This window comes from Lampetra planeri, unplaced genomic scaffold, assembly GCF_965212315.1.
Source record: "Lampetra planeri unplaced genomic scaffold, kcLamPlan1.2.h2 scaffold_628, whole genome shotgun sequence".
Taxonomy (NCBI): domain Eukaryota; kingdom Metazoa; phylum Chordata; class Hyperoartia; order Petromyzontiformes; family Petromyzontidae; genus Lampetra; species Lampetra planeri.
In genome coordinates, this window is record NW_027615451.1 from 18,127 (window position 1) to 42,707 (window position 24,581).

At 41.5% G+C, this 24,581-nt stretch overlaps 4 protein-coding genes across 4 annotated transcripts; 3 read left to right on the forward strand and 1 right to left on the reverse strand.

Annotated features, from left to right (window-relative positions):
• The first annotated feature begins 2,579 nt into the window (after positions 1-2,579).
• Positions 2,580-5,936, forward strand: PRELID1 (PRELI domain containing 1). Its single transcript, XM_078624138.1, has 5 exons — positions 2,580-2,671; positions 3,204-3,429; positions 3,518-3,631; positions 3,847-3,925; positions 5,815-5,936. The coding sequence occupies exons 1-5, from the start codon at positions 2,580-2,582 to the stop codon at positions 5,934-5,936; spliced, it is 633 nt and encodes a 210-aa protein (XP_078480264.1).
• A 1,843-nt stretch (positions 5,937-7,779) lies between these two features.
• Positions 7,780-9,513, reverse strand: MXD3 (MAX dimerization protein 3). The gene is made up of 6 exons (XM_078624134.1): positions 9,444-9,513; positions 8,716-8,815; positions 8,569-8,598; positions 8,366-8,480; positions 7,953-8,119; positions 7,780-7,795 (listed from the first exon to the last, which is right to left on the reverse strand). Exons 1-6 carry the CDS (start codon positions 9,511-9,513, stop codon positions 7,780-7,782), a joined length of 498 nt encoding a protein of 165 aa, XP_078480260.1.
• Positions 9,514-10,765: 1,252 nt separating this feature from the next.
• Positions 10,766-17,995, forward strand: FAM193B (family with sequence similarity 193 member B). The gene is given in 23 exon segments (XM_078624135.1): positions 10,766-10,781; positions 12,439-12,539; positions 12,541-12,643; positions 12,646-12,716; positions 13,214-13,327; positions 13,329-13,372; positions 14,494-14,504; positions 14,902-15,123; positions 15,466-15,515; positions 15,518-15,568; positions 15,570-15,632; positions 15,634-15,789; positions 15,791-15,882; positions 16,017-16,201; positions 16,312-16,397; positions 16,399-16,485; positions 16,487-16,546; positions 16,629-16,832; positions 16,834-16,957; positions 16,960-17,482; positions 17,484-17,641; positions 17,733-17,808; positions 17,899-17,995. Coding segments are annotated over 23 exon segments (2,694 nt in total).
• A 1,683-nt stretch (positions 17,996-19,678) lies between these two features.
• DDX41 (DEAD-box helicase 41) lies at positions 19,679-24,575 on the forward strand (the record flags this gene model as incomplete). The annotated part of the gene is given in 18 exon segments (XM_078624136.1): positions 19,679-19,705; positions 20,345-20,440; positions 20,581-20,731; positions 20,816-20,890; positions 20,999-21,059; positions 21,144-21,232; positions 21,235-21,279; positions 21,540-21,612; positions 22,115-22,268; positions 22,347-22,483; positions 22,633-22,795; positions 22,964-23,095; positions 23,168-23,239; positions 23,321-23,417; positions 23,929-24,078; positions 24,153-24,224; positions 24,321-24,431; positions 24,511-24,575. Coding segments are annotated over 18 exon segments (1,770 nt in total), but the record flags the coding sequence as incomplete, so codon positions are not given.
• Positions 24,576-24,581: the final 6 nt, after the last annotated feature.

The following is a 24,581-nucleotide window of genomic DNA, read 5'->3' on the forward strand; positions in this document are numbered from 1 at the left end:
GACAACGCCACCCACAAAAAGACCAAAAAGGTTAACAGAGGATAAACATAATGAAGCTGAGGAGAGAATGAGCAAACAGTTCGTAGTATGAGTTTTTAGACAGTTTGTCTCTCCCAAAGGCGACAGTGGTAGACTGAGGTATTTTGAGACACTAGTGCTGATGCTGATCAGAGAGGATGTCAGCATCATGCAGGGAAAAGCCCAAACATTTAGCCACTGCGTTTTGCATCAAACATAAGCTTCACCATGAATGAATGTTTGACAAAGGAAATCACAAACATACACACAATCCCACTTTTTTTTCCACGCAATGCCTTTTAAATACGTCTGTACGGAAGTTATTCATTTCCAGAAATGTGAGACGTCTCTCTATTACACCAGAACAGACTGGTGTCATCATTTATAGCTGAATGAGAAAACAGATTCCTCCTCTTCACTGCAGTCAAGATGACAGTGTCCACATGAAATGAAACTTACAGATAAAAGCCACCACCTCCTGCCATCATCTGGCATCAAGTCATTTTCAAACATGGGAGCCAGAAAATCCCAATCTGCATTTAAATGTTTTTTGTCTACAGATTTAACAGTATAAATTCAGTTGTTTTCAATCAGAATACGTTTATGTTATTGAAATATAAATAAATTATTCAAATCTGACCACATGGAATGTTGTACATTAAAAAAAATTAATTACTGACCTTGACTATTTTATTTACACTTAAGAACTTCGGTATATAAATGTCAGGTGTTGAAGTGTAACAATTTGGAAAAAATAAAATCAGATCCAGTCGTCACCTTAAATAAATAAAGTTAAATCTCAAATCATGTATTGGACAATTGTTCACTGATTTTTTTTTTTCATACTCTTGTTTATCAAAGTTTCAGTGTAAGTCAAGGGTATAATTAAATTAACGTCTTTGTCATATTTGTGAACTCATCTAATCTCTGTAGCCTGAGAGATAAACATTCATCCTGGTAAATATTGTTATGAGCATTTGGTTGCAAACCCATAAAAAAAGTGGGCCAGAACTCAGAAACACAGCAGATTTGGACAAAATCATTCTGACGTTTGCAACAGGACTCACTGAAGACATCCTGAGAAGAGTATGAGGAGGTTGAAATTACTAATTCAAACAGTGATGGGAACACAGTTTAAATCTCATTGTGTCATCAAGTTGAATATTTGCTTACTTAGAAAGTCTAAGTCCAAGCGATGTGTGCTGACTGTAAAGTTAGTTATTGCATGTAATTAGTGATTCAGGGCTTTTTAAGTACAAATGACTTGATCTGACCTAATTGAATCAAGTGGGAAGATGACATGTGTTGTGAAGATACATACAAGCAAACAGGTTGATGACGACAATGGCATCGTGCAATTTGAAGCAGCCGGGTTCATCCTTATATCACCTTGTGAACCAACCAACTTCAGATGATAATTTATTTTTTGTTAACAAAGGTCTGGCTGGTGTCCGATTACAGTCACTTCCAAGAACACGAATCAAGTGTGCTTAACTGACACTTTGCTTGTGTTGGCGTATGAGTTGTATTATTATATATGGTTGTCATATAGCTACATGAACAGAAAACCTATACAAATGCCTGAGTGCTTGGAGCTCGAACAAGCTGCCCACAGGGAATTCATGGAATATTGTTTGTATTCATGAACAAAACGCTGTGACTGTGAGATCTGCTGCGTGCGAAATATACAGTGTTTTTATGCGTGCGTTTCGGCGCTTTGACGAAATAAGCTTTGAACATCAAGAGCATCTGACCAGTTTGAAAAGCAGAAAACGAGTCAAGATGGGCGAATGAGAGGGGCGCAGTCCTCTGCTGCCTCCTAGTGTTCAGTTCGGGCACCACACCCGCTGCCACTCACCGGATATGGCGTCGATGTTTGACCTTCCTTCTGGTCCCTACTCGCGTTTGGCATGAGTCGTAGTTGGGCAATAGTAAAGTTCACGCTGTCAGGAGACGTGAAATGCAAGCCGCTATCATTTGAATGTTTTCGCCTTACAGGTAGGTATCCATCTTTTCCTCTGCTATGAAGTCATTGACGAGCTTCCTGAATGCAGATCAAGAAGAAGTGGGGCCACACTGCGGTTCATTCATAGTTCCGCAGCTCTATGCTAGGCTAGCTGCTGCTGCTAGCGGGGAAGCCAAGTTACTACAAGTGAGTGCGGGACGTGACAAATGTCAGCTGTAATTTTTCACGTTGTACCCATTTGTAGTTTCTGGCTTATTGGACATTTATTAGTCAGCCCTTTTAACGGAATCTTGTGACTAAATACCAGGTACGTTCGAATGAAATTCCCCGTTTGGCTTGTAAGTGCAGCTGTCACGTACAGCTAGCCGGAAAGATCTGGAAATGTATCATATTGGCTTCGGATTATTGTAGACCTAAATTGTATCGTTTATTCAAAGTCTTTCCTCGAAATCTTTTGCCTTATACGTTGAAACTGCCTCCCTCTACGATGCTTGCTCAGCTGAGCTATCGTTCCAGACGGGGTTGTCTTACCAAGCTAACTCGCTGTGTTCGCTGTCTGACCACAGGGATTTTGTCCGAATAAACGACGGGAACAATGGTGAAGTATTTCTGCTGTGCGGGTTTGCTGAAAAGCACCTGGGACCAAGTTTGTGTTGCTTTCTGGCAAAGATACCCCAATCCTTACAGGTGAGTGCCGGACACCTGTGCACCCAGGTCCAACATGGCTGGTACTTAGTGCAGCTGGAACAAGTTCAGCGGCTAAGAATTATGGAAGTATAACATTTTAAATTTGGCTGAGCAGATAGTGATATGAAATCCCTGCTGCAAGACTCAAACACGATAATTTTCCCATATAACATTTTATAAACTAAATGTATATGAAAACAAACTGACAGTTTACAGTTCATCAAAACGGTTTTGATGACGTCCTGTTTTATGCACACTAGACATGCTTATAACAAAGTTTTGGACTAACAATTCTGAGTTGGCGACTTGAACCTTCACAGCATAAACTTGGCATTTATTTTTATGTATATGATGTTAAATACTGCATGCGTAGGTATTGTATACTTTGCTGTATGACGTTTTTAATGTGGAAAAAAAATATTAGCATGTCTTCAAATGACTTTTCCTGCTTTAAACCGGCAGTATTATTGAAAGAACAACTTTTTCAGCATTTTATTCTCCATCCATAATTCATTTGCATCTCATCCACCAGTAACCATGTACTGACTGAGGACATCGTTTTTCGAGAGGTTACTTCAACCAACTGCCTCATTTCTCGACGTCTGTTGACCAAAACTAGCCGTGCACCTCGCTGGATGGAGCGGTACCTTCCAAAGCAGATGGCCAGCTCCGCTTACATCATCGAGGACTCCATCGTGGACCCGCAGAATAGAACTATGACCACTCTAACATGGAATATCAGCCACGCTTGCCTCATGGTACTATAAGCTTTACTATAATCTTTATGACCACTGACAATGCTCAGATGATGAACTTGTTGCTTTTGGTTTTGGTTTTGTGCCCAAGTCTGTGGAGGAGCGATGTGAGTATCGAAGTAACCCTGACAATGGCAGCTGGACTGAGATAAAAAGAGAGGCTTGGATCTCTTCCAATGTCTATGGGCTCTCTAGGGGTATTCAGGTCAGTAGAGCACATGAGCACACTACATAACAGAACAGGAGAACAGTGAAGGCAGTTTTTGCAGTGGAAAAAAGAGGTTCACCCTCTGCATCCGTCTGTAATTATTATTATGTTTGAAGGCAGCTGCCTGCCTGCCAGGTTGGTGCTACCATACAGGCTGATCACTTCTCTGTGTGTAAGATGTTTCTTTATGTCTTTTTGTTTGTTTTTTTCAGGAATTTGGTCTGGCACGGTTTAAGACTAGTGTCACCAAGACCATGAAAGGCTTTGAATATGTGCTGGCCAAAATGCAAGGTAGGGGATTTTTTTTAGTTTGTTTACGTCTGATTTCTTTCACACCTATGTATGTGCATGTGTTTTAAATATACTGCGCTGTTTAAGCACACACACAGTTAAGGCAGGACACAGCTTTGGCTAAGCCTACATCTAAAGCAGCTGTTAGTTTCTTCTCATTGGATCCTTCTCACAATAGACTCTTGGTTTTGGCACTTTAGCTAAATATATAATGGATTCCTGAATTGACCTTGATGGTTCTCCTGAACGGATGCATCTTTCTCTCTTATTTATTTAGTGAAGTTAAAGAAAAACATATTCTGATATTATGTGAACTATGTAAGAATTGGCAGAATACTGACATCTAGTGGGGTCGCACATCTAGTGAGGTCCTCCGTTTACTGGGTGTGGAGGTGGATGTTTCACGACCAGTAATGTCATATCTAGGGTCAACGTTATATAATGAAAACAAGTAACGTTGTTGAAGAGGGATTTGGCCGACAAGTAATGTTAGATAAGTTAGCTAGCGAGTTTTTAATAAAGGGGTCCCTTTAGAATAATAAAGTTCAGGACCCTTTGTACAAAAATGTACTGGCAAAATCAAACTGCTGTAAAATCATCGTAAATCAATATTTTTTTCTGATATCTCATCAGCCAGCTCTGCTGTGTTCAAAAGTACCAAAAGTTTTTTTCACAATTTTAACCCCTTAAATGCCAGTTTGAATGCATGCTGTCAGTTGTTTTTTGTGAAACCCCCCCCCCCCAAAAAACAACAAATGAGATATTTCTAATAATATGAAAAGTAGGTGGTTGGGGCATTGCAGGTAATTAGTCTTACCCTGGATTTGCCCTGGATTTACACCGGCTGCGTGTGCGTTGCGTCTCCGATCCGGCACAGCGCCGGATCAAATATGTTTCCATTCTAATCAATGTGTCCATTTACACCAACTGTGTTGCGTCTCCGCTCCGTCAGTCCGGAGCGCTGCGTCGCAAATACGCAGAGGTTACTTTTCACAATATTTCGCAAAAATTAGCAGCAGCACTGATTTCATTGCATTAGTAGTTTTTGTGCAGTTGGGACTTTGATGACCCTCATGGCCAAAATGAGGCCCACTTTCCCATTGACTTTCATTGAAAACACATTTTCCAATCTCACTGACAAATACAAGAAATAAAGCTGCATGTCATGTCAGCACTGGATTTGGAACAGAACAAGTGAACTATACCACTGCTACAGCACAGATTCAACCTTTTTTGTAGTCTCATGCATGAAATGCCACCGTGCAATTTAAGGTGCAATTTAATTTAAAAAATTAAAATTAAAATTGTGAAAATCCTTGGAACAATTGGTACTTTTGAACACAGCAGAGCTGGCTAAAGAGATATATGCAAAAAAGCAGAAAAAAAACATGGATTTGTGAGGATTTTATAGCAGTTTGATTTTGCCGGTACGTTTTTGGTCTGTGTTGTCAAAAATTTGTGTGAGAGTATGGTAGACCGTGAAAAGTAATTGACATTAGATTCCAAAAATATGACAGTCTATAAAAAATAGCCTGCGGTATAAATTTGTTACAAGGATCCCCTTAAGGTTAACACTGCCATTCACAACCTGTTGAACCTGTTGGCAAGACAGTGTGTGGGTACAGAGGTGCTACTACTTCTGTAGTGATGCCAAGATTTCTGGAATAAGTTGATGTGTGTTGTGCAAATGTTTAAAACCAAAAAAAAAACAGAAATACAATATAAGTGAAAGTAAAACATGCAAGACAAACACAAATTGAATAATTAGGACAATTAATGAATGTAGAACGTGAAGTGCTATTGAAGGACATAAACGTACGAATACTGATGCTATAATCTATTTGTGCATCCTTTCATAAAGACTAACAGTCCTCTGATAATGTCTGCAGGTGAAACTCCGTCAAGAAGTTTAGCAGAAACTGCTACAGAGCGAGCGAGAGAGACAGCGTTGGCAGCTAAGGAGAAAGCCAAAGACCTTGCCTCACATGCCCAGAAGAAACAATATGTGTGAAGAGATTTGGAAAGCTCTGCTTCTCTTGCTGCTGATACTGGGACTGATTTGTGACGAGACAAACAGTTACCCGGTAATGGGTGGACACCTCAATGAGGGCGCATCTGATGCTGTGGATGGACCACATACAGCCTGAGCTGGGTTCGAGAGCCCAGTCGCACTTACATGTTGTTTCCTGTTAGACACGTCCATTAGCAGACAGAGCCCTTAAACGCAGACATGGCTGGAGGTGCTATGATGGAACATTACCACGGTGCTGTTCCTCAAAGTTTGTGCAGCCTCTGTGCCCGTTAATTTTTTACCCTGTTCCATACTCATATGCAGCTCTTCTACTGAATCCATCTTGCTTCAAAATGTGATTAATTCAATCTTGTGTTAGATATGAGCAGTCATATTGTCTGTTAAATCACCCGAACAACCCTTAATCCTCCTGATCATCTCACTGTTTCAAGTTGTCATTCATTGTGTAAGGATGTTGACATCCAGCAAAATGTCACCGAACACTTGGATTTCAGTGAAATATGCATATGAAGGCAAAGAATTATGCCTTGTCTGGCCTCTTACCCCAACACAATAAAAAGACACTTTCTTTAACCATCATGCTCAGGTGGTGTATGTGTAACTCAGAGTCAACAATAGTATATATTATAAAAGTACAAGAAACAAATATAGAAAATATTTATTCATTAAAAAATGCTTATGCCAGTATAAAAATGCTACATAATATTACTGGGCGGAGAGAGACAGATGAATGCATACATACTGTTAAAATGTAATAAGGCATTTGCATATACAAAAGTGAAGGCAAAGTGAACCTTCAGTAATTAAATACATAGCAACAAGAAACATACTTGTAATACAGCAAAAGTTGCATAATCATTACAAGTAAACATTTAACTGCCTGACTGGTGAATTAGCTGCGAGGAAGGAAGTGCACATGTTTAACACTTCTAACAAACATTAGTTTATATAAGTGAAAAGAAGAAAGTGTGTGAAGACCCCCCTCAGTGCCCCCCGTTCATGACCTCTAAATCTTGATTTAACTGCAGACTGAAGTCAAACACATGACTATAACAGAAAATGACTCACTGACATAAAAGTGCAAATATGACCAATTTGTTTTCCTCATGAGATACTCGCAACTCATAAAACAAAACAAGTGCAAGGTGTGGATGTGGTGCAACAGAAGGAAAAGAACATGAGAATGAGTACATGATCAGATGTCTATAAACCATAGAACAGAGTAATGCTGAAGTGCATGGAACACACACAATCACACTGAAATATACACTTAGTGCTAAAGAGAAGCCAAAAAGAAAACTACGCCAAAACTTATTTAAGGCAGAATTCATATAGGCATACCATGGTAAAGGAGATTTCAATTACAAAAGCCCTTAATTGAATAAAAAGCTGATACAATTACTGACAGCACAGACAATTCATGGCTTTGGAAAAATGATTCCATCGATGGTGGACGCTGGAAAACACACACTGATCCATTCCAGCCCAGTGATTCTAACTGCTACTCAGTGCAAAAGGACACAGCTCGTTGTTTTTGTAAATGTCGTGGTCAAACATACTGTGAAAAGGGAATGTCATCCTCCTCCTGTCAGAGATGGGGTTCAGTTGTACAGTAACGTCTTCCTCCACTCTTCTTTGTCCTGCTTGTTTTTGGAATGGTTTCTACCCGCCGCCTCTTTACCACCTGGTAACATCAGGTTGAGCAGGTTTCCTGCATGTCATAGCCAGGCTTTGTCCATACTAGAGTAACAGTGATCAGCATCATTGTGTGTAATGCGCAGTCCGTCAGAGTCCACACAGTCGAACACGACGCTTTCCCACGTCAATCTCCACATCCTCTGCAATGACAACACATCACACCCCAGCAGCAGAAGTTTAGAAAAAATAGCATCACAAAATGAATAAAAATTAAGAAATCAATTTTTATACACAATACCAGCTTTGGACAATCAAAGGTGCAGAAGGTATGATCCTTCTTGGGCCGGAGACACTCACCTCTTTCCTGAGTCGGACCTCTCTGATGACATGGTCGACCCCTGACTGTCGTTCCTCATCCTTTCAGTGCCTCTCTGCAGCTGCTCCAGGCGAACCTGCAGCTCCCTCTGCTCCCAGCGCAGGCGCCCCTTCATCTGCTCTGCACGCTCATCCTGCTCTTGCAGCTTCTGAGAAGAAAGGGACAAGTGAGAAAACAGTCACATGTACGGCTAATACACAGTGGAAATTCCAAGAGCGAAACACACAAACGTTTTCCATGAAGGTCTTTACACTAAAAGTGGTTTTGGATGTAAAACATCCCAACAGACTTTTCTTCTCCTGCTGGGCACTTAGGAATTAGGTTCTACCTCCTCTGAGTTTATATTACTCCCCCAGATCAGTTCAGACGTCCGTCAGAAAGATGTTGTGTCTACCTTTATGTGAAGCTGGGCTCGTCTCAGCAGATTGAGTGTGGTGTTTCTCATTGAGTCAGATGACAGAGGAACTTGCTTCTTGAGCTGCTCCAGGCAGTGCCGCAGCTGAGCTCGTCTACAAAAAACATGACAACCACTGTTAACTGTTCCATGTCACTCAAAAATAACTTGTTCATATTCATCCTATGAAAAATCGTCAGTACCTGTTTTTTTCCAACTCGTTGTGAACTGACCTGCAATTACAATAAGAGACAGTTCAGAGGGGTCAATAAGCAAAAGCAATAACTGTTGCATATTCATGTCCGGAAACCACACCCAGTTGCCAATTGTCTGTTATGTAACATATTCACCTATTGCCACCAGCAGATATCTTCTTGTTCTTCTGCTTGTTTCTCTTATCTGAGTGACCTGGACTGGGAGGAAGGACTGAAGCATATCCATGTTCTGCCTCTGTTAACAGGAATACAGAACAATCATCATAGACATGTGGACGTAACAATACCAGTAATAAATGACTATTATAATTACTATTAGTAATAAACAGGTGATCTTGAGCTTTACACCAGATATCATCCTCTGCTTCATCTGTGAATGGACACCGATCTGCTGCCTGTCATCAGCATCAGCTGGACATTTTATTTTTGGCGCCATCATAGTCTATTCACCGAACCGAGAGTCTATTGTCTCATGTATTTAAAAAAAAACAAAAAAAACAATCTAATGTCCACTGAGTTAGCGATGAATGCATCCTGAACGAGAGAAAGTAGCTCAGGAGCTCTGGTTCGGCGGGTTCAACGCTCAGCGCCGCTGCGATTCAGTTTAAACTGAGACCCGATTGGCGCCTTCGAGTACAATGATGCAGACGATATGTAGGTCACTGAGTCAAACGCGAACGGCCAGCTAAAACAACCTTTAAGGTATTTTCTCGACGATTTTTCACACAATTTATTTTTATCGTGTAATTGTGGTATGTTTTGCATATGTAGTTACACTCGCTTCATTGTGTATTTTGTTTTTACGAGGAACAACTTCCTCACCGACAGACTTGACACTTGTCATAATCAAAAAAAATACGAACCTCTTTCTCTTCTCTCCAGAAACTCAGCGGCCCGAAGAAGCACCTGGATGTTGCAAATAGTCGCGTCCATTTTTTTTTATTTGTGTTAGGAGTAAGGCAGCTGGTGTAGTCCAAGCGTCAGTAGTCTGAAGTGTGTGGAGCAGCAGCAGCAGCAGTGTTTGACTGTGCTACGTCTGCAGTCCACACAGCCCGACACTGACGTTGCATTCACGTGCTCCATCCAAACTCGGATATCTGGCTTCAGATCCAGTCCGGGCCAAGATCGTATTAGCTAAACAAAGTGCATTTAAACATTTAAATCGGTTACAGATTTGATACGAAGTCCTTTAATTTCTATCCATCGCTTAACAATAATGTCAGATATATGCATAAACCTACCAGCAAAACATCCAGTTGTAGCACACATCTTTACACAACAGTGATACAGTGGCAAATATGATATGGCCGATAATGCCCTTTTATTTTATTTATTTGATTCAGTATCTTAAGCGATTATTCATATTTACAATTATGCTGGCTCCTCACAGACATTTGGTATGTACGTATTTTATGTTTTTAGTTTCCCAAATCCATGAAGGCGGGCGAAGGGGGCGACAATGTCTTACGTCATTGTCTAGCTTTTTCTTCTGCCTTTCGTGTTGACAGAATCTTCACTGATTTAACTGTTGAATAATGAATATGAGCTATTGTGTCTTCATAGACGTAACGTGTAATAATACACATAGTGTCACAATTGATTTAGATAAATAAAGTTGTGTTGTTTTGATAGGTGTTTCACGGTTTACGAATTAAACATGAGCATTTTACTTTCATACTTCACAAATATCAAATGAATGAAAATCACCTGTCATTGTGCTTCGTCCTATCCGTCAGTTTTGTTGTATATTTTGTGACTTAGTTACTGATAGACTGCGTTGTATGCGGCATAGTGTCGTGATTTTGTGCAATCCTTTTCTATGATTTAAATGACATGCTCAGAGACAAGCTGAAATCTCGACCTGAAAAGGTTTGATTGTCTTTTTCTTTTTCGAGGACTGTTAAAAAAAAGTGGGAGGAGACGCTTGCCCTCACAAGATATGGCGGTGCTAGCTTCATTGTTTGGGGCGGATACACTCGTATTCTCGTAGCGAAAGTGAAGCCTGTCTGCCCTCAGTATCTTTAACCTATGAACTCCTGAGTGTGCCAATATTCCGCCATATTGACTGTTGTCTTGACTGGAGGAGATAGAGAACAAATTGAGGTCGAGAAGACACGAAAGTGTGCTCTCAAAATAATCAAAACTGGTGCAAACTTGGCCAAAGCGTTTTGCAAACACTGTCGTAATGGCAAGGAAGAAAAGTAAGCAGGCAAGGTGTCGCCCAGAAGGAGCTTGTCTCTGGACAGCAGACCGTACCGAAAAGCCCAAGCTCTCCCGGCGTTGCAGCTGGCGGTGGGCGACGGAGATGCTGGGCTCGATAGGCTGGCTACCAGCAGGGCAAACCAGGTAGGAGGCAGCAAGTCGGTAGCTGTGTTTAAAATGGGTTAGCTAGCATCACCCCTCTACGCAGAGCATCCTCACATGTTGTGCTGCTAGATCCTGCAGGAGCGAAGTTAAATGCATCCATAATGGTTATAATATATATTAGTCTTGTAATGGTCATAGATGTGGAGCTTCCACATCGTTCGACATTCAACTGAATAGATATGTTTAATGTAGCCAAGTTATCAAGTGACGAAACGAGCCCAATAGGCGGCTTTGGGGCAGAATGGCATTGCAGCCTATCTGCTCTGGCGGACAGGTGACATTGTGCCTCGGACATGTCCCATTTCCAGCGTTTCCAACTCTTCATCCGCCCCGCTAATGTTAGCCAGGGGGCCAGCCGGGCTACCATCCTCAGCTAGCGTGCTGCAAACGTGCTTACTGTCGAGTCCTCTACACATCCACAGGAACCACGGCGACAGATGCTAGCCAGCTAACTTGACTAGCTAGTCGGCTACTCCGCGCAGAAAAGACTACGGGATCGCATAAACCAAGGGAAGTGACGATTTATTTCACTTGGTATTCTCATAACTCGATTATAATTGCGTTAGTTCTCAGCGATCGCCAGGTGTCAGGTGCCAGGGTTCGTCGTTTTAGTGCACTGCTCGGTAACCTGTGATGTGTAGCTAAATGAGACAGACTGGTTATCGATTGAAAGCAGTGATCTGCAAGAGTAGAGACGGCATGCTGCCGACAGGAAACAGCTAATCTCACAGGTGACCTCTGAACCTGACTGACATCCACGTGTGGATCATTGGTGGTCAGAATGTTTACTCTTTGTGGAGAATGCTGTCCTTTCCGTTTTCTATACACATTAATGTTCATAGCCAATAGTGATGGTAACAGCCTGGTTATTAGTCCCATTCTGTAAGGAGATTTGTGAGAGTGAACCTGAAACAATCTGCATCAGAACATACAGCTGAATTAGGCTTTTAGTTGTAATGATAGAAATAATAAAAATGTATTTCTATAGCACCTAATACTGTATATGGTGTTGCACTGATGTGATACCTGTGCTTTGTGTTTACTGGTCATTAGCATTGTCTTTCCTGAGATAAAGATCTTTCCTAAAGATAAGTATGTCTGTAATGCTGGATTTTTCTCTTAGCTTTGAAATTACTGGTATGCACAGTACTCTGTTTTTATTCTTTTGAAGCAAAATTCTAACGATGTTGTAATGTCTTTAGAACTGAATACCACATATTCTGCTATAACGTGTCACCAAACTCTTACATGGATGTTTTGAAGGATGTGTTCAGTCTAAACTCATCGTCTAAATCTATACACGTTCCCATTAAATTAAAAATCGCCACTTTCATTGACACACTGCTGACAGTTGACAGATTGCAAGAGGTACCTAACTAACCTAGCTGTGGTTTTCTCTTTTTTTATCAGCAAGTACAGGTTTATGTCACGCTGTGACTGATGCAGAGACTTTTACTTGACTCACTCTATATTCTCTTACCCTTTACCTAGCCCATCACACCTGCTGCCTCCTGTGCCACCGTGAATTTAAGGACTGGGGTGCAAACTCCATGAATGGACTCCCCGGGGGCCATGGCACGAAGCTTGCAGATTGCCGTGCCGGCACTCTCACAGGCCTTGTTGCGAGAGACGCCGGGGCGTAAGCTCGCCGATTCAGTACCCTCACTGTCTCAGTCCCTGCTGGGAGATGTGCCTCTGTGATCTGTCAGAGCTGCTGCAAGAGTGTGGAAGAAGAGGAGAGACGGAGCACCCAAGAGCAGCCGACGGCGGTAAATAAAGTGGGACTGAATTGGGTCATATGTCTGCTTCCTTTTCACGACTCCCTTTTACTATTCTTTCGTTAAACCACATTACCACCTTTTGGAGATAATAACATCTGTATTCCTCATGCAGGACACTGTATATATATATATATAGTAAATCTATTATCAGTTTTTGTGTTTTGTGTGTTTTGTGTGTGTGTGTGTGTGTGTGTATGTATGTACATATATATATATATATCTATATATATACACACACACACACACACTCCACACACACACACACACACACACCAACAAAATCCAACTTTTTGTTGGTATTTGTGTCTCTGTTAGCTCCTACCTTTGCCCTACAACTTTGTTTGGACATAGGTACATCTCAGAGAATGAAAGTTGTTTCAACGTTTCTGTGTGAAAATGTGTGTTATTTCTAAATGATAACAATCTTGCAGCAGTTACATTGTTCTACAGTTAAGTAATTTGAGTGTATGTTGTTTTTAATGCAGGTACCACTGTCACACTCTTCCTCCTGTAAGTCCCAGAGCTGTGGGAATGGTTACCCGGAGTGGGACCCGAGTTCCTTCTTGTCAGCCCACAAACTATCAGGGCTCTGGAACTCAGGCCCACACCAACGGAGGGGAGCACTGCAACCACAACGCCTCTTCGCACACACTACAAGGTCTGTTATTCTGGGGTGACTGGCAGCTCCATAGGGCTTTTAATGACAGTGGCACGAATAACTAAGGAACTTGAACATTTCAGCCCATGTTATGAATATCATCAGAAACAAATTTGGTTCGAATCAGAGACTTGCTGTCACCTTACATAGCTAAATTTGTAATCCATCTTTGTTCAGGCATTCAGACTGTTTTTTCCTCAAAGAACAAAGGCATCTTAAAAAAAAAAAGTCCAATGCTCTGATTTCTCTGAGAGAGCATTTTGAAAAGTGGAAGAAGGTTTAGAAACGTCTGCATTTGGGTTATAATTCTTAACTCTTAATTCTTGTCTTTTCAACACCTAACGTGTTGAAAAGACAAAAAGAATAATTTAAATGTAACTGAAACTGAAATGGAAAATTGAAATGAATTAAATAAGAAACACCAATGTATTTTGATATTTATCAGACCTTGAATTTGTTTATATTATTTCAAAGGTAAAATGTCCATCTTTTTATGGACCACAGAAGTGCATCGAAAGCTGTGAAGGCAAAAACAGTTGTGTGCTCACATTTTTACATAGTTAGTGGTAGTTTTCACATGACATGAGCCTGTTTACCTCTCATAATCCAACATTAGTTCTACCTCAAGTCTTCTTTATAATATAGTCACTCACTTTTTGCAAGCCTGTACCTGCACTTCTCCTGTGTGATTGACTGTCAAAAAACATAAAGAGAATTAACTTGTTCATGTTCCCATAATTGTTGCCGCGTCATCATGCAAACATCTTAATCAAGAGTTGGTACAATAGCATACAGCACAGCCATGAAAGATGAGTTGCAACATTAAAAGATGCAGTCTTGGAAATAGGTCAGTACCTGGAGTTAGTGTAACTTTAAAACCACTTTGAAGGAAACGTGAAGACGACACAGAAATGACAATAATGACATGTGAAAGAACCCCTAATCAGAAGCAGAATCACATGACCTGCTATGAATAAAATATGGATATCTTTGTAAAGTACAAACCGTATAATGCAGAGGTGAATATTCATAATGCTACTGACATATGGAAACATGGTATATGTGTATATTTCTAAAGTTTCTTCAGAAATTGCAGTATCTATTTAGTCTTTATCCTGGTTGATGATAATGCAATAACAATGTGTAAATCAATAATTAAATACTTTTGGTAATTTGCCATCAGAGCACATCTTATGTAAATCAGAAGTTCTCCCCTTACCTCTCTCATTACTGTTGATGTATTATGATACTGCAATAAGATAAGATAACTGTGAAACTAAGGATTGAATGAAAGTAAAGAATATTTTAGTCGCTGTGAAATCAACTGCACTCTGTTTCCAACTGTTCATTGTCTGACTCACTTCACTTCACATGTTTCTCTAAGAAACCCTAAACCACTAAATGTACTTTATTATGCATAATAGCAGCATTGTAATAAACTGTCAGGCAGGTCTGGTTGACTTAGACCACTTCATGTCATTAACTAATTTGTCTCATATTATTTTCCATATCCAGGTGTAACGACGGCTTCAGCCTGTCATGAGAAAAGAGGACTTGATGAAGCACCTGGGAAGTCTGCTAAAACACCGGGAACTAAAGTGTGTCCTTACAGTCACCCATCAACCCAGAATTCCAGTGGATCCTCTGCTGGGAGAACTCCCTGTCTACCTCAGCAGACCTATGTAGAGACCACTCCCAAGCGTTTCAAGACCATGTGCCGTCGACCAACACCACCAGGTGACCAATAATATACAAGAAAAATATATATATAAAATAATGTGTGTGTCTGTGTGTGTATGTATCTAATTAATATAAAAAAACAGTCGAAATTCAAGATTCAGTTGAGCTTGTTGATACATTTTATTTTTATTATACATTATTATTACATTATTATTCTTATGGTCAATTAATTTTGCAATCTTTGATATTATTGAGTAGATTTCTCATAATTGATTAAACAACACAAAAGCATTTGTGTTGTTTAATTCATTATGTAGATTTTCATGTACAAGAAATCCTATGAAATGAGTTGTATTAAAGGATGATTCCCCTTTTTGATCCATGCTTTTTTTCATCCAGGTGAAGCCTTCCACCCCAGCGACCATCATCAACACACAGATTTGTCGGTACCCCCCCTAATAGTCCCACCGGCCTGTCGTCCCAGCATTCTTCCCTTCTGCCTCCCAAAGCCAAGTTCTGGGCAGCACAGTCATGTAACCTCTTCTTCTGCCACCGGTGTCATAGCCCCACGCCCCCTTCTCCCCTCTGGTACCAAACGTCCATAGTCCAGGAGCAAAACTCACATCTCCCAGTCCAGACAGCCCAACATCTGTTCATAAGCCCAGCCCGTGCAAAAAACTCCCACATTCTGCCGTGAACACGCAGCATAACAAACTGGGGCACGTCAGTCGCTAGTTGTAACCACCCTTGTAATGGACACAGTGTGGGAACAGTAAGCACATCAAATCTAGGCCATTTGACAGCTGGGGCCTGCAGGTCAGTAGGAGTGGTCTGATCATTGATTTCTTTGGAATGTGTGGAATTGAAAAGAGACATGTTGATTCCCATTACAAACTGTTTCAGAGATGTTCGTATCACTCGTATCTTTTTTTTTTTTTTTTTTTTTGTAGGGACCAGGCTTGTAAAGGGCACAAAATGACAAATGGGACATTATGCCACCCGCCATCAGAGCTTGAAGAGGGTGAGGATGAAGACAGCAGCTCTGAGAGGAGCTCCTGCGCCTCCTCTTCCAACAACCAGAAGGATGGGAAGTACTGTGACTGCTGCTACTGCGAGTTCTTTGGACACCAACGCGGTACTTTGGAACTTTTCTTCACTGACCTATAGTCATATTTTGTAAGACATTCATAGATATCCATATTGTAATATGAGGGATTAATGTTCAAATCATGTTTCATTTCACAGCCTCCAGCTGCACCAACAAGCGCAACTATGCTGAGATCCGAGAGAAGCTCCGGTCACGCCTGACCCGACGCAAAGAGGAACTCCCACCAGCGTCAGGACTCAGAACTGACGGTGGCTGGTGCCATTGACAACCGGGATGTGGATGAGTTGTTGGACTTTATTAACAGTTCTGAGCCCAAAACCTGTAAACAGCGCAAAGGCTGCCAAAAGGGCTCGACACAAACAGAAGAAGAAGGTATGGACATCTCTTATTTTATTTGCCCTATGAGTGAATTCTTTCTCGGTTACATCCGATTGTTCCATTGTCCCTGTTTCAGGAGAAAGCTCAGCAGGGCAACATGGGTGCTGGCAGTGACCCCCAGTCCAATCCATCTGAGCCCGTCGACGAGCCCATCCCAGACGGTTCTGATGCCAGCCGGTTGCTGGATTGGCCTCAGCTGGAGCTGGAGCGCGTCAACAGTTTTCTCACCAGTCGGCTTGAAGAGATTAAGAACACCATCAAAGACTCCATCCGGGCCTCGTTTTAGCATGTACGACCTCAATCTGGACGTCAATGACTTCCCAAAAAAGGCAGCCACTTTGGAGGGCAACCATTTACTGTCTCATGACCTGCAGCAGATAGACCTTGACCTCGCCCCTCTTTCACTGGAACGTTTAAGAGCCACCTGGACCTGGTTAACGGATGGGAGGACACAACGGCTGTCTCATCGCCTGTGACCACCACCACGCCATCAGAGGTCATGAGTTGGTCCAAACGGTTGCACACTACTCCGAGTCTTTCCAAGCTCATAAGGGTCCGCTCCCCGGAAAGAAGCACTTCCGTTGGCTGTGACAATGTGTGTTTGCCACAGGTGCAAACCCCAGTAACTGCTAAATCGAAGGAGGACATTGCTGATTCTAAGAACACCGTGGTTGGAAATGGCAGTGCAAAGTCCAAAAAGAACAAAAGGCAGCAGCAGCAAAGACAGGAACAGGCCGTTTTAGAGCACACTTCAAAAACCAATGATTCAAAGGTGTTGGACATCGGTCCTACTAACTCAAAAGGTGGGAACAAACAACTTCAGCAGCCGGTGGACAACCAGAGAAACGGGCCTAAGAAAGTGGAGGAGGACAGATCGTTGTCCAGAAATGCAACCAGTGGCGCAAATGGCAGCCTCTTACATGCACAAAGGGGGAAAAAGTGAAGCAGAGTTGCGAGGGGCGCGATGTGAGCAGGATTACGAAAGTAAAATCCACGCCAGCACTCTGTCAAATGGGCAACAACAGCAACAAGCTAAGGGTAAAAATAAGAAGAGCAAGAACAAGGGTGAAAAATCCAGCAATGCTATCGGTACTGGGACAAATATTTATCAACAACACAGTGGGCATGATTGGAGTTGTTGGTAGATTTCTAATTTCTCCCTCTCGTTTTTATTCCTCAGATGACGTATTTCTCCCAAAAGATGTGGATCCAACAGAAATGGATGAGATCGATCGGGAAGTGGAATACTTCAAAAGGTAGAGTGACTTCTGCAGTTTGTAGAATACTGAGTAATTTGAACTGAGCCACTAAAACCCTGCCTGTCCACATGTTTGTGCTCCATCCAGGTTTTGCCTTGATTCCGCAAAGCAAACACGCCAAAAGGTAGCAGTGAATTGGTCCAACTTCAGCCTCAAAAAGGTTCCTTCCAATGCAGCTCAATAACCTGGATCAGTGCCGGACAAAAACTTGACACCACAAACTCTGTCGAGCACTATTTGGCCTGAGACCTCCTTTCATTCCCTGTTACCGTCTCCTCCTTATTAAAGCCAGGGGACCCTGGATGTACAACATTTTCTCCATTCAGAACACTCAAACATACCGTAAATATTGGCTAACAAGCCAGGGATCAGTACCAAGGCCACTTGCTGTGATTGCATTGTTCACTGAAGACAGATGCAAAATGAGAAGAAAGTTTGTTCATCCACTGCATCCTTGTTACGTATGTAGTATGTATACAATTACCTTACATGAAATAAATGTTTTTATCACAAATCTGACATTTAAGGTTGTTAAACATCTGAATTCCAAGTGGTTCAATTTGGTGCTCCAAAGATTGTTGTTTTTCATCAACCATTACATTCTATATGGCAAGTTTGAAGCTCAGATACGGTTTCATAGTTTCAGTGTTTCAGAAGGCGGTGCGTTTGGCAGCAGTTGGTAGTTTGACTTTGCATACCTATCTCCATTTTGAACAAAAGCTAGTTAGAAATATATTGTAGAAACAGTGACAAACACCTACACTGTTAACGATGTTGAATGAATGTACACCCACAACTTTAATATAGCACATAGAGAATATCTGTTTTCTGTGTAAAACACTCAAAAGATGCATCTTCAAAATAGTTAAAGGTCACGTGCATTATCGTCTCAAGAGTCCTGTACTGGGTAAAACTTCAGTGTCTGTTGCTGTTCCCCGTTGTTAACCTTCGTATCGCCCTTCACTAATGGTATCCGGTTCAGTCTATTATCACAACAGTGTCAGCAACCTGCCGTATGTTGTCCAAGTCCATTGTTAGTTTTCACATTCTTCCAGCTGTAATTTTAAATTCCATATCCCAGACACAACAAAAACACTTGTGTACAAAGTTACTTTTAATATTGGAACATCACAACATTTTTGACACCATTGATTCTGATGTTTGTATATACTGAGTGATGATTTGGGGCCCTTCTGAGCCTTTGTCATGCATTTCCGGGGAGTGTTGTATTTTCAACCATACTTCTCTATTTCCCTCCGTGTTGTGACCTTGGTGACACCCTCCACCTCAGCTGGCCTCTCTGCAGCCCAAGTATTGATCTGTTGATCTGTAAATGGGAAATCACGTGATCAATTGACCGCTTTGGGAGAGAGGCTGTGGATTTTCACCCATGTTAAGCTGATGGATGACTTCATGTATTCATATTACATCTCTGATGCTTTCCAGGTTACACTCTATTAGAGAAGATTATCTTTATGTTTTGAATGTAGATTTATACTATACCAATAACAGCCAAGTGTATGTTGGCTGGTTTGTTTGTTTTTTTTTTTAAAAACAAAAAACAGAAACGCTTTTGATACTGTGAAAAATCTTTCATTCAGAAAGATTAAAATAATACAGTTTTGACAAAAATAAACTGGTCTATGGTTTCTTTTTTCAAAATATGCGTTATATGGTTTTGGGACCTCTTGTGACGTAAGACGCGTTTTACCACGTCGACTCGTTTGTCCTTTTCGGCTTTCTGTACGCGTTCATCTATCTTCGTGTGTGTGTGTAAACATGTGGATTGGATGTGTTTATTGAATTGTGGCTGGAGACCTCCCGCTTTTTGTAAATAAATAAATACACTGCAGTTTTCGTTTATAAAATGGAACCCGAAAATCGGCCCCAAAAGGTAAGTTCGACTGTCCGCCATCGTCCCTCATCGAACATGTTATGTTAGCTTACGCTAGCTAGCTAGCTAGCTAGCTAACTAACAACAGTTGGTCTGTTAGTGCCCTTAACCTGATTTAAATGTAAAATATGTAATCCATTTAATCACGTATTGCTTGGACTACTTATCCGAAATACCTATTTTCATTATACAACAATGAAATAACGCTAGCTTGCGCTCCCTTTTTCCATAACATTAATGGTCAATACGCACAAGGAAGCTCAGCTCTCTCGCTCTCTCTCTCTCGCTCTATTTATTTTACATTTATATAGGTTTATTATTACTTTTGTGTTTTTTTTTTTTTTTGCAAAGTTCAGTTGACTTGCAATTGTTGGTATCTATGTGACTTGAACAATGTAGGTCAGTGGAGATTTCAAAACCTGCAGTCATCAAAAATGAGTTTGCAACTAGCAGACCACAATATAAAGATTCTCATATACACAAATGAGTTCTTTTTCACCTGTAAAATAAACAATTTTACATTTGCAAGCAGATCTGTGCCATTTGGTGATTGTTGTGTAGATGCATTGTATGTGTTTGAAAGTCGGGTTTAGCACAGTTCTGTACATGAAGACAGATATCTAGTATTTGTTTTAATAGAGATCTCATGATGGAAACGAAGACTCTGGCTCCGCGGGATCGGAGGATGATGACTATGTTCCATATGTTCCTGTCAAAATAAGAAAGCAGCAAATGGTAAGTTGCATGGGGCCCACATGCACCACATGCCTCTCATTTCCTTCTGTAGGAAGGTGCTGTAGTAGCCAGATGTTTGTGATCACATTGCAGTAAATAAAACCTACATTAACGGCCTCTTGATGATGTTTTAACTACAGCTTCAGAAGATGCTGCGTCTGCGAGGAAAGGCTGTAGATGAGGAGCAGAAGGACAGTGGCGAGGAGCAGAGGGATGAGGACGAGGGTCTTGGTCCACGCTCCAATGTCAGTCTGCTTGACCAGCATCAGCATCTGAAGGAGAAAGCAGAAGGTTCCCAGTTGAAACCAGATTATTGGTTATTTACTTGTTTTATGTTTTTCCACTCTTTATTTATTTCTTTTTTAAACCCGTCAGCCCGTAAGGAGTCAGCCAAGGAGAAGCAGCTGAAAGAAGAAGAGAAGATTCTTGAGAGTGTAGCTGAGGGCAGAGGTAAAATAAGTTGTCATCATGTTGCTATGAAGCGTTATTAGACTATAAATGACATTAATTAACAAAGTAGTTTGCTAAACTGACAATGGTGACTTCTTTCTCTGTCAGCCTTGATGTCTGTGAAGGAAATGGCCAAAGGTATCATATATGATGATCCAATCAAAACAAGGTAAGATCTTTGTCAGTGTTTACGAAACCAAAACCAAAGAAATGTAGCTTGTGCATCATGTTAACTTTTCTATAACCTTTATAGCTGGAAGGCACCACGCTACATCCTGAATATGCCAGACACCAGGAATGAGCGTGTCAGGAAGAAGTTTCACATCCTGGTTGATGGAGACGAAATCCCCCTCCTATTAAAAGCTTCAGGGAGATGAAGTTGCCACCAGGTTAGGCTGCACTCACAGATGATATACACACCTTGTCCAAAGGATGTCCTTGGTGAGCACTTTGCTAAAGCGCTGACACTGGGCTGAGTGATGGTGGATGGTCTTTGTGCGCTGTAAAATTACATTGTTGATGAGGGAGAAAAAGTGTGTTTTGTCTCCTTGGGTGGGTGTCAGCTTACCTGGGTGTCACCAGGCTGCCCGAGTCAAGTTTGTGTGTGGGGTAACAGTACAAATGTCTAACATCTCTGTGTTGCTTGCAGCCATCCTGAAAGGTTTGAAAAAGAAGTCCATTGTACACCCAACACCAATTCAAATCCAAGGAATCCCGACAGTGTAAGTATATCATTGACAACTGTATAGAGTACAAATACATCTTCTGTGGGTTTTATTTGTCCTGAGCCTAATAATTTAATGTCCTGATGAGAAACTGTATGATCCATTGCTAATATTAACTATTAGTTAGCATAATTTACTTTTAGTTATCATAAATCTTTGCTTTGTCCCAGATTAGCAGCTAATTTCCACCTGCAGTCCCCTAGGTTAAATCATATGACAGCATACGATAGACAAACAAATTCAAATATAGTTACTACATATAAAACTGAATTATATATACATATAAAACTGATTTGAATAGAGAGATAAGTATGAGATAACGTATATGAAGCAATAAAATTGCTGATAATAAGAATCCCTGGAGAGCGAATTCTGGGCTTTTGACCAAATCATTTTGACATTCACACACTGGCTGTGACAAGGGGAGCAGCATTGTGACAACAGAAAGCAGAGGTAGACTTAATCAAATGCAGCTTCATAAAATGCCCCTTGTCTCTAGTCTGTCAGGTCGGGACATGATCGGCATCGCCTTCACTGGCTCAGGAAAAACACTGGTCTTCACTCTGCCCATCATCATGTTCTCCCTGGAGCAGGAGAAACGGCTGCCTTTCTTTAAGCGTGAAGGACCTTATGGGCTCATCATCTGCCCTTCAGTAAGACATACAAGACAAACCCACACACATTGGCAAAAGCCCGATATGTCATTTTAAAACGTTTTTTTTGTATTCCAGCGAGAGCTTGCAAGACAGACACACAGCATCATAGAATATTACTGTAAATTGCTGGAGGAGGAAGGAGCTCCTCACCTTCGCACTGCCCTTTGCATTGGAGGGATGTGCGTCAAGGAGCAGATGGAGGTCGTTAAACAGTACGTGAACCTGCAGTTTGACCTGGATGCGTTTTTAGTCAGTAAAAACTGTCTCTGACGGTATCTGAGGATCTGGACAGAAGTGTTTCTGGGTTGTGTCAGTGGGCAGAAAGAAACAGCAGATCATGTGTTTGTCCTCCCGGTTCCAGTGGCGTGCATATGATGGTCGCCACCCCTGGTCGTCTGATGGACCTGCTGCAGAAGAAGATGGTGAGTCTGGACATCTGTCGCTACTTGGCTCTGGATGAGGCTGACAGGATGATTGACATGGGCTTTGAGGAGGACATCAGGACTATCTTCTCTTATTTTAAGGTGAGGTCCCCTTTATTCATCAATTTGTACTCGAAGATTAGTTTCCAGTGAATAAACGAGAACCGACTAGTTGATCCAATTTAGAACAGCTGATCAAACCAACTTTAAAAACAGTTGTAAGACTAGCACATGAGAATAATTGAGTAACGTAGTCGCTGTGTTTCATAGGGTCAAAGACAAACCCTGCTCTTCAGTGCCACTATGCCCAAGAAGATCCAGAACTTTGCCAAAAGTGCTCTGGTCAAGCCCATCACTATTAATGTGGGCAGGGCTGGTGCTGCCAGCCTGGACGTCATCCAGGTGTGTTCATCTTCCGCTGTTTCATTTGGTTTAATATCAATGGTGACTCACATTCTCTGTGTGCCTGAGCAGGAGGTGGAATACGTCAAAGAGGAGGCAAAGATGGTGTACCTGCTGGAGTGTCTCCAGAAAACAACACCTCCTGTCAGTACTTCTCGTGTCAAATATAAATGTTACAGCTGCGACTCACGTGACCAAAAACACTCGTTCTATGTTGATGATCAGGTGCTGATATTCGCAGAGAAAAAGGCAGATGTCGATGCCATCCACGAGTACCTGCTGCTGAAAGGCGTGGAGGCTGTGGCTATCCATGGAGGAAAAGGTACACATTTTTTACTCTTCTAATAAAAATACTTTATCCGACAAAATGTTTTTTCTTCTTGTTACTTGTGATGTTTAAAGTGCCTTGTCAGCATATATTGTGGGGTCAGATATTGCAGGGATCACTGTTTCTTTGTGGATCACCACAAACGAAGGTATCATTGCATAGATGAGAAGACAAAATGTATTTGGTTTTATAACAGATGATCATTACTCTGCAGCTTTATTTGAGTCATGTATTAACCGACGTGCTCTAAATCCTCCTCCAACAATCATAACATTAAAAATAATTGCAAGTTCATATGTTGGAGTTGCAGACCAGAAGCAATTTCCAGTCCAGTTGGATGGCCTCACACTTTATTTTATGTAGTTGTTCATCATCACCACTAGATGTCACCCTGCAAATGATCATTCCTGCTGCACAGTCTTCATAGAAACAACAGAATGAACTCTGGCTTGATTTCCTTTGCTGGCATTTATTTTTTCCAATAAAAAGTAATATTTGTTTCCAGATCAGGAGGAAAGAACAAAGGCCATTGAAGCTTTTAAAGAAGGAAAGAAAGACGTCTTAGTCGCCACAGACGTTGCCTCCAAGGGTTTGGATTTTCCCGCCATCCAGCATGTGGTGAATTATGATATGCCAGAGGAGATAGAAAACTATGGTGAGGGGAAATGGCTGTGTTTCGCTTCTTCTTTCAAAGTTTTGGCTGTCCTCAAATCTCCTGTCTTGTTTCAGTCCATAGAATTGGAAGAACAGGACGATCAGGGAAGACTGGTATCGCCACAACGTTCATCAATAAAGGCTGCGGTAAGGAACAGTGCATGAATAGAAACATGCGTAAATCACATGATTCTGCGTTAAAAAATAAAAAAACGCTGTTGTAACAGTGAGTGTCCCTTACAGATGAGTCGGTACTGATGGATCTGAAGGCCCTGCTTCTTGAAGCCAAGCAGAAGGTCCCTCCAGTCCTCCAGGTGCTCCAGATGGGAGACGAGACGATGCTGGATATTGGAGGTTAGTCATCCACACGCATCAAGTGCATCTCCATGTTGTCGTCTGTTTAAAACCTCCATCTTTTCCTTTTTTCTCTCAGGGGAGAGGGGCTGCACGTTCTGTGGTGGCCTTGGTCATCGTATTACCGACTGTCCAAAGCTGGAGGCAATG